Below are 9,335 nucleotides of genomic sequence, written 5' to 3'. Positions count from 1 at the left end.
AATATAGTCCAATAAAAAAATTATTTTATATTAAAATAATAAATAAATTATAAATAAACACTCAAAAAATATAATTATAATCTAATATAAATTTTAAGATGTCTTCTAAATTTAAAATACTACATAAAATGTCATCAAGCAAAGGCTTATGAACTTGTTTAAGTACAAACTCAAAATTTAAACACAAAAAGTCAAAAACAAAACAGCAACAATTCAATCTCCAGCAGCACATCACTACGCAAAGAAATCACAAAACACTATATAACTAAAATCAATAAATCATGAAGACAGTCACCATCTAAGCATAATTAAGTTACAAAATAGTAAAACACAAACACAAATACAAAATAGCAGCAATTCAGTCTCCAATAGCATATCACTAAGCAAAAAAATCACAAAATCCTATATAACTGAAATCAATAAATCATGAAGACAGTCACCATCTAGGCATAATTAAGTCACAAAACAGTAAAACACAAACACAAAATAGCAACAATTCAATCTCCAGCAGCACATTACTATGCAAATTACAAAGAAATTACAAAATCCTACATAACTGAAATCAATAAATCATGAAGACATTCACCATCTAAGCATAATTAAATCACAAAATAGTAAAACACAACACAAACACACATACAGCAAAGAAATCACAAAACATCAGCACAACAACAGCACAACAAAACAGCCAAAACTAATCAACTAATCATTCAATAAAATCACAAAACATTCAATAATCAATTAATAAACCTGTAATTTGATTTCCGAATAGAGCATTAAAAAAATAAAAAAAAACGAACAAGTGAGTAGTGAGCATTGACCTTTGGTCTGAGATGGCGAGCACGACGGCGAGTAGAGTTAGCAGAAAAAGACGACCGCAAGCAGAGAGCAGACGACGACGACGGCGAGGAGAGAGCATATGAACACGACAGTGAGCAGAGATTAGACAAAGACGACAGTAAGCAGAGAGCAGACGAAGACGATAGCTAGCACGACAGCGAGCAGACAAAGATGACGGATGCTTGAGGAAGAAGTTGCGCGTCTGCGATTGGTGAGTCTGAGAGAAAACGGGGATTGGAGACTTAGAGAACTCCGATAGGATGAAGAGAGAAGCCCAGGTGCGACGGACGGCAGTAATGGCTCCCATGGGCAGCTCATATTTGTTGTTTTCTGAAATCTCAAATCTTAAGGAAGGGGTGGTGGCGGCCTGGCGGGGTCACAAGGTTGGCATCTTTCTTTCCTTTTTTTTTGTTTAAAGCTTATCGAAACAGCATCTTTCAATAAAACCCATCGATTCAACGGTTCACATCCAATTTCTAATTGAACAGTTTCAGGTGATGAACCAAAGCATTGATGCTATCGGTTCACGGTTAGATTGGTCCAACTGATTAGTCTGGTCTGATTTTCAGAACTATGATCTTCTATTATGCTAGGACATAATGTAATTCTATGTGTAATGGGCATCGTTGTCATTATGTATTGTCAGGGATGAAACAAAACATTCCTCACTTCAAAAAAATGTAGTTTTGAATGATGGGAACCAAATTGTCCCATTACCTTTTTAAAACAGACAATGTCAGCTCCATAATAGAGACATAAGTGATACATGAGTATCTGGCCTGCCACATCAACCAACTCTATTACGTTTGGCTAAGAAAATTATACGGGAGGACTCATATGTCATGCAATTCAAATGACGAGGGATAGTTTTGTATTTTTCAATTTTGAATAACGCATTTGTTCTTGAATTAAAAGGTCATATATCTATATTTCACTTTTTCAAAAATAAAAGACAAATAAAGGTTACCTATGTTTTAAACATAAACTAGTCAGCTATCAATAAAAGGTCAGCTTCGGCCACTGAGTAAAACTTGTGACCATAGTTATAAAAGTTGGACCGATTCAGACAATCGGATCGAAAAATTGGTGACCCGGCCTCAAAATTGATTTGGGTTGAACATAAGATCTAAAAAGGATAAGAACCAATAAAATCGATTTGATCTGACCGGTTTTATTAAAAACTGATAAATCGACGGATTTTATTAAAAATTAATAAATCGACAAGTTTTTGAATGAGAACCGGTTCAAAATTAAAATTCTTTGAAAAAAAAAACTACTCTTCAAAGAAGCCACCCTCCAAGGCTCCAACCTACTCTTCAAAGCCTCAATCTTTTCTGTCGTTGCCTCTCGCTGGCCCCGTCTCGGCGCCGCGCCGTACGCGTCTTCTTCTGCATCACCGCGCCCTTCTACTGTGCTTCACTGTGTCTTAGTCCTCTGTTTCCCTCTTCCTTGTGTGCAGTCAAGGTGAGTTTTTTTTAGTTATTTGATGATTAATTTTTAATGATTTAGCCATTTGAATGATTGCTGCTACAAATCCTGTTTTAATATAGTTACAATGGTTAATGTTTGTTAATTTTGACCCTCTTTGCCTCATGCTTCTTCTGGCTTTGGTTCTGTGATCGGAATACTATGAAATTCTATTAGAACATTGAGGATTTGATTTTGCTTTTGAATTTCTACAGAGGTGAGCTTTTATTTATTTACTTTTTCAATGTTGTGTAGCATAGATAAATTGACGTTAATTGGAATTTATATAGCATGATACTTTCGCAAATTTAAAAGCAATTAGAATTTGTATATAAATTGTTGCTATTTTAATATAAGTTTAAAATAGAAATTTGATGCTAATTGAAATTTGTATAGAATATTTTATTGTTGTTGTTTTAATATTGCAATTATTATTGTTTTAATGTATAATACTTAATTGATGTCCTTTTAATGTAGGTTTAATATTTGATTGTTATTCTTATTTAATTATTTTAATATAAACTTAACGTTAATTGAAATTTTTTTATTAGTTATTTTTAAAAATTGATAATTGATTGTTGTTAGTATGTTAGTGAAAATATATATTTTCTATCGGGCGCGCTACACATTCATGTAATCATGTAACCAAGTTGGCCCAAGTTCAAATAGAGTCACGCGCAGTAATGACGAGTTCAAACACACGCTCAAAAACCCTTCGTTACTTCGCGTTCATTATGAAAAAACGTTACTTCTTCCTCAACACGAAATCGCTCCCCTTCTTCGAATCTCTCTCAAAATCACTCAAATTTAAGTCATGTTCTCTGCGAAAACCACTACTGGAGAAGAATCGCGAGAAGATTTGGCAAAGAACAACCAGAAACGAACAAAAGCAGCAACATAGATTTGCCTTCCTCCTCTTCCTCATTCTCCTCCTTTTTTTTTGTGTTCCTTCTTCTTCACGTGTTTTCTCATTATCTTCATTCTTTTATTGTTATTGCTGCTGTATTTTTTTTTTGTCTTTTCCTCTTTCTCTCCCTGGTGAAGAAGCAGTAGAAGGTGAGGAGGAAGAGTTTTAAATTGTGCAGAACAGAAATGAACCGAAATGGCCAACTCTACTGAACCGAACATCATTCATGTGCTGAATAAAACGTCATAAAATATTTAATCATCAAGAAAAATATTTCTACATGCACAAAGACTCAATTGAACACACTAACAATCAAGTAAATCAAAATGAGCAACTCCACTGAACCGAGCAACATTCATGTGCTGAATAAAACGTTATAAACATTCAATCATAAAGAATAACATTTTTCCATGCAAAAGAAGTCAACTGAACACATAACAATCAGGTGAACCAAAATGACCAACACCACTGAACCAAATACCAATCATGTGCTGAATAAAATATGATAAACATTCAATCAGTAATAAAAATATTTCTGCATGCACAAGGACTCAACTGAATACATTAATAATCAAGTGAATCAAAATGAGCAACTCCACTTAACCGAGCAAAATGTTGGTGTTGTTGGAGATGATTATAACAAAAGAAGAAGGAGAAGAAGAAGAAGAAGAATCTGCGTGCGCGAAGAAGAAGAAGCAGAAGAAGAACCTACGTGCGCGAATTTGAAAGAAGAAGGATGGGGAGGAAGAGGAGGAGAAATACTATTCTTGTTGATTGAAAGTCGATCACCATTTATTCACCACATGAATATTGTTCGGTTCGGTGGCCTTTGTGATTTTGATTCACCAAATAAATGTTGTTCGGTTCGGTAGCCTCCTTTTACTTTGTTCAGTGTTTAAGATTATTGTGATATCATGCAACAATCATTTCGTAGCTGTCTCAATGTAATAACCTCATTCAACTGATTTGAAGTTGAATCATTCATTGTTTCCATTCAGAAGTGTAGATCTAAGAAGAAAACGAAGAAGAAGAACGACGGATCTTATTACGTTAAATCTAATGCAGATCAATAATGAAGAATGCGAGCAGAGAAGAAAAATGCGAACAGAGGAGAACGACAAATTTTATTAGGTTGAAAAAGAAGAAGAAGAAGAAGAACAAAAACACGAGAAGAGAACAAGGTTTACGTTATATGAGGCGCGTGTATAACAAACGCGTAAGGGGGTTGGAGAGGCACGTCTGATTGAAGTTACTTGGATAACTTGGATGAAAAAATTACATGGATGTAGAGCTTTTCTGATTTTCTATTAATATAAGTTTAATGCTTGTTAAGTGATTATTTTATATTTTTATTTAAACATGATCAGATTAATTAATTTAATTTATAATCCACCAATTAACTAGTAATTTGGTAATCCGATTAGTTCAATCACTGATTCGGTTCTCACCTCTATTCCTAGTGCTGTACATGAATTGGATAATATCTGCGGTAATTAACCACATCCGATCCAAATTTTACGGATATTATCTAATTTGCAGAGCCATCGGATCAGATTATGGATTTGGCAGTGATATCTGCGGATCCGATCTGCATATCCACACGTCTCATATAAATAGCATAGTTTAAGAAAATAAACCCTAATATGATATGAATTTTAGTGTGTTGTTTTATGAATTTTATGATATCTTATTTTTAATTTTTTATGTTGTACTTTAACTTAGAATAATTAAACTTAGATCTTGTATTATTATTTTTCTTTCGTTATTCAAGAGAATTTTTATTGATAATATTTTAGGAATAAATAGGCTTAAACATGTAAAAAAATTAATTTTCTAAAATTAAAAAGACTTTAAAACAATTTTTTTTTAAATTATACAGATATATCCAACTTAAAAAAATTACAAATATCGTATCAATCCAATGAATGCGGTACAGATTGAATAGAATTATAAGCTATATACAATTCTATTCGTGTGCTGACTTCAAGCAAAGCCAAAATGCTCTCCAAATTACGATTCCTGAACCACTTCGTCCGCACTCCGCAAGAATCTTTCTACACGAACCACTGCTTTCAGTGGCTTCTACTGCTTCTCCAACACCGTGGCTGATTCAACCACGCAGCCAACCCCCGAGTTGTACGAACTCCCTGTTTGGGTCAAATTCTCCGAAAACCCAACCTCTCCCAATGGCGACTACGACGAAGACTTCGTTATCCCTTCACTTGCTCCTTGGGTCGACGGCCACCTCATTCATCCCACTCCCAAATTTGTCATCACCCCAACTTCCTAGCCAAACAACCTTGGAGAGGTCGAAGCAATCACCACCCTTCTAAAGGAAAAGCACCCATCTCCTGAGTGTTGGGAATAATACACCATTCCCCCTTAAGAAAATACCTTTTGCAGAGAAATAAAATAGACACAATCACAATACAAGAATTTAACGTGGAAAACCCCAATTATTGGAGAAAAAAACCACGGTCGTTGTCAAATGACAACCAAAGAATATCACTATGTGAAAATTGTTACAACACATAGACTTCTTTCTCTCTAACACCGGCACTCCAGTACACCCACACTTTCAAAGCAAATATTTAACTACACCTCACAACACTCTCTAATCAAAGAGTATAGAGGAAAAGAAAAGTCAGATACAAGCTTTAAGTGTTTCCAACTGGTGCAAAAAATATGGAGAACTTAGCCTCATATTTATAGCCTAGGTCACCCACTCCATTTGCTATCCTAAGAAATGTGGGACTAATTCAACCAAATCCTAACAATCTCCACCTTGATTGAAATAGTCACACATCTTCAGTTTCCATAGTCAACACCGACAATTCTTTGCTGCCATTGTCTATACCAACAATCATAGTTCAGAGAACTATCATACTCCACCATGAAAGTATACTCACTTGGAATTAGACCACTCCAAACATTTCGCCTTGGTATAGATCGAAACCTTGCTGAAAATTCATAGTGTAACTTCCAAATTGGCTTTTCCTGAAAGTTCTTCAGCCATCGACATAACTCCACCACACACCTTGCATCTCAACGCCAACCAATGCCCGTGTGCAATTGTGGACCCGATTGCCACAACTTATCCTTATCCATGGCAGTGCGGCAATACCATGAGGATACTTCTCCTTCAACGCCTTGTGCAAACCTGATTGTATCAACACATCCTTGACTTGTATTTGCTACAAGTCAAAATTGATTCTTCCATCAAATTTCTCTATTTCAAACTTCACAGCACTTGAATATCCTGACATTGTTGCAACTGTATACTAGAATAGTATAACTCAACTGTAGACCGTGCACTAGGAAGGGTCCCCAGGAAAGAGAGGTGGGTTACAATGGACACACTTAAATACCAAGTCTTTCCTTAGCCAGAACCTTTCCAAACTGCACTCTCATAGTGTCATACTGCCTTCCAGCAACAACAACAGCAACCAAAGATCAACCTCAAGCCACAGGACAAAATTCTTTTCTGATGTGGAAGGTCAGACTAGGCTGCAACTACAGAGCATACTAAGAATAAATCCCACCGAACCGAAGCTCTGATACCACATGTTGGGAATAGTACACCATTCTCCCTTGAGAAAATACCTTTCACAGAGAAATAAAATAGACACAATTACAACACAAGAATTTAACGTGAAAAACCCCAATTACTGGAGAAAAAAACCACGGCCATTGTCAAATGACAACAAAAGAATATCACTATGTGAAAATTGTTTCAACACATAGACTTCTTTCTCTCTAACACCGGCACCCCATTACACCCACACTCTCAAAGCAAATATGAGGAAAAGAAAAGTCAGATACAAGCTTTAAATGTTTCCGACTGGTGCAAAAAATATGGAGAATTTAGCCTCATATTTATAGCCTAGGCCACCCATTTGCTATCCTAAACAATGTGGAACTAATTCAACCAAATCCTAACCCTAAGAAAGTCGCTCAAGCACTTGCTCAACTGAGCGGTTTTAAGGTTTCAAAAGGTTTGGTTGAACAGATTCTGAAGAGATTCAGTAATGATTGGGTCTCGGCTTTTGGGTTTTTCACATGGGCAAAACAAACAGGTTATGAGCATTCTCCTCAACTATACATTTTCATGGTCGATATCCTGGCAAAGTCGAAGAATTTCGATCTCATGTGGGAGTTACTGGAGGAAATGGCTCATCTTCAACAAGGGTACGTTACCTCGGACACATTGGTTAAGGTTATGAGGAGGCTTGCAAAGGCTGGCAAGCATGAATATGCCATTTAAGTGTTTCGCAGAATGGGGAAGTTTGGTGTCAAACAGGACACAGCAATGTTGAATGCTCTCATGGATGCATTGATGAAAGGGAATAGTGTTGAGCATGCCCATGATGCTCTTTTGGAGTTCAAGGGTTCGGTTCCTTTGAATTCCCATTCTTTCAATGTTTTGATACATGGGTGGTGCAAAGTTAGGAAATTTGAATGGGCCAAGAAAGCAATGGAGGACATGAAGGAACATGGGTTTCACCCTGATGCGTTCTCATACACTACTTTCGTTGAATCATATTGCCGCGAGAAGGATTTTCGCAAAGTGGACCGAGTTATGGAGGAGATGAGGGGAAATGGTTGCACCCCTAATGCTGTGACTTACACAATTGTGATGCTTGCTCAAAGAAGCTTTGGAGTTGTATGGAAAGATGAAGGTTGATGGGTGTGTGCCTGACACGGCATTTTATAGCTCATTGATATTCATTCTTGGCAAAGCTGGTAGGATTAAAGATGCTCGTGATGTGTTTGAGGATATGCCAAAACAAGGTGTTGTGAGGGATGTGATGACTTACAATACTATGATTAGTATTGCTTGTACTCACCAGAGGGAAGAGACTGCCCTGAGGTTGCTCAAGGAGATGGAAGATAGCTCATGTAAGCCTGAACTTGAGACATATCATCCATTGTTGAAGATGTGCTGCAGGAAGAAGAGGATGAAGGTGCTCAGGTTTCTGTTGGATCACATGTTGAGAAATGACTTAAGCCCTGAAGTGGGAACTTACACGCTTTTGGTGCATGGTATGTGTAGAAGCGGAAAGCTTGAGAGTGCTTCCTCATTCTGAGTAGATGGTGTTGCAGGGATTAACTCCAAAGGAAGTCACGCTGAAGCTACTGCTGGGAGAACTCGACTCCAAGAACATGATCAAAGAGAAGCAACACATCGAGGATTTGATGGCACAGATCCAACGCAACAATCTCGTTACTAGTTAGTGGTGTTTCCGGAAGTAGGATTCAGTTCAAAAGGAACCTACATATTCTAAAAATGATACCAGTAACGGTGGTTCCTAACTTGTGCAAAGTTGGATTCATGAGTATGCTATATATACACCCATTTTGTAATTTTAAGGCAAGTGCGTTTTATAATACTCATGGTATAAAATTCCATGAAAGCTCTAAGCGAACAATGGAAGGAAATCACCCAAAGAGGGGAGGAGAAAAGAAAATCTCCAAGATTGACAAGCATTTTCAGTTGGATCTGTTATTCTATTGAAAGTGAAAAAAGAATCATATGAATTAATTTCTAATTTCCTTTTATGAAACAATGTAAACAGTATGAATACATGTAAAGGGAGGGAGGGAGAGAGGGGTTGTTAAAAAAGAATACATGTGTAGTCAAAGACTACGGGGGCAAGTAGCTATAAAGATCGCCTGGTGTGATGATGAGATGACAGAGAAGTCGACATTTTACGCGAAGGCAACCTTCTGGCCATTGGCATCTGCCACCCTAGTCTTTCCAGGAATTCTTCAATCAACCTTATAAATTCAAATTCATAAATATATCGTCAGGAGTAAAATGGGCAACACCGACATTAAGTCATTAACACAAGGCAAGAGACTCACATGCTACAAATGGCCTTTTGGGATGCAGCCAGCTCCCGATCTGGAAAAGATTCTTCCAATCGAAAACTCAACCAAACATAGAGATCAAGAACCTACCATTTAGGCACCATTTATAATATCAGTTGAAAAATGGACGTAAAAATATTTCACCAACCTAACGAAAGAAAATATTGCCCATTCCGTAAAGCACGAGATTATTAAAATGGTCATTGAAGTGATGGAAATTATGCATGACCATCACCTTTCAACCCAAAAA

General features: G+C 36.8%; 1 protein-coding gene and 1 pseudogene across 1 annotated transcript in view; one reads left to right on the top strand and one right to left on the bottom strand.

Moving 5' to 3' along the window:
• On the top strand, nucleotides 1,338–8,475 carry LOC107640303 (annotated as a pseudogene).
• Nucleotides 8,685–9,335, bottom strand: part of LOC107643228 (DExH-box ATP-dependent RNA helicase DExH16, mitochondrial) — a 4,979-nt gene continuing 4,328 nt past the window's right edge. The window contains exons 15-16 of the mRNA XM_016346819.2: nucleotides 9,080–9,173; nucleotides 8,685–8,992 (exon numbers count right to left, since the gene is read on the bottom strand). Coding sequence (XP_016202305.1) covers nucleotides 8,875–8,992; nucleotides 9,080–9,173 — 212 coding nt within the window. The 3' untranslated portion in view covers nucleotides 8,685–8,874. The remainder of the gene's footprint in view (nucleotides 8,993–9,079; nucleotides 9,174–9,335) is intronic.

Source organism: Arachis ipaensis, chromosome B05 (genome assembly GCF_000816755.2).
Source record: "Arachis ipaensis cultivar K30076 chromosome B05, Araip1.1, whole genome shotgun sequence".
In the NCBI taxonomy this organism is placed as follows: domain Eukaryota; kingdom Viridiplantae; phylum Streptophyta; class Magnoliopsida; order Fabales; family Fabaceae; genus Arachis; species Arachis ipaensis.
This window is presented reverse-complemented; position numbering and strand designations above follow the sequence as displayed.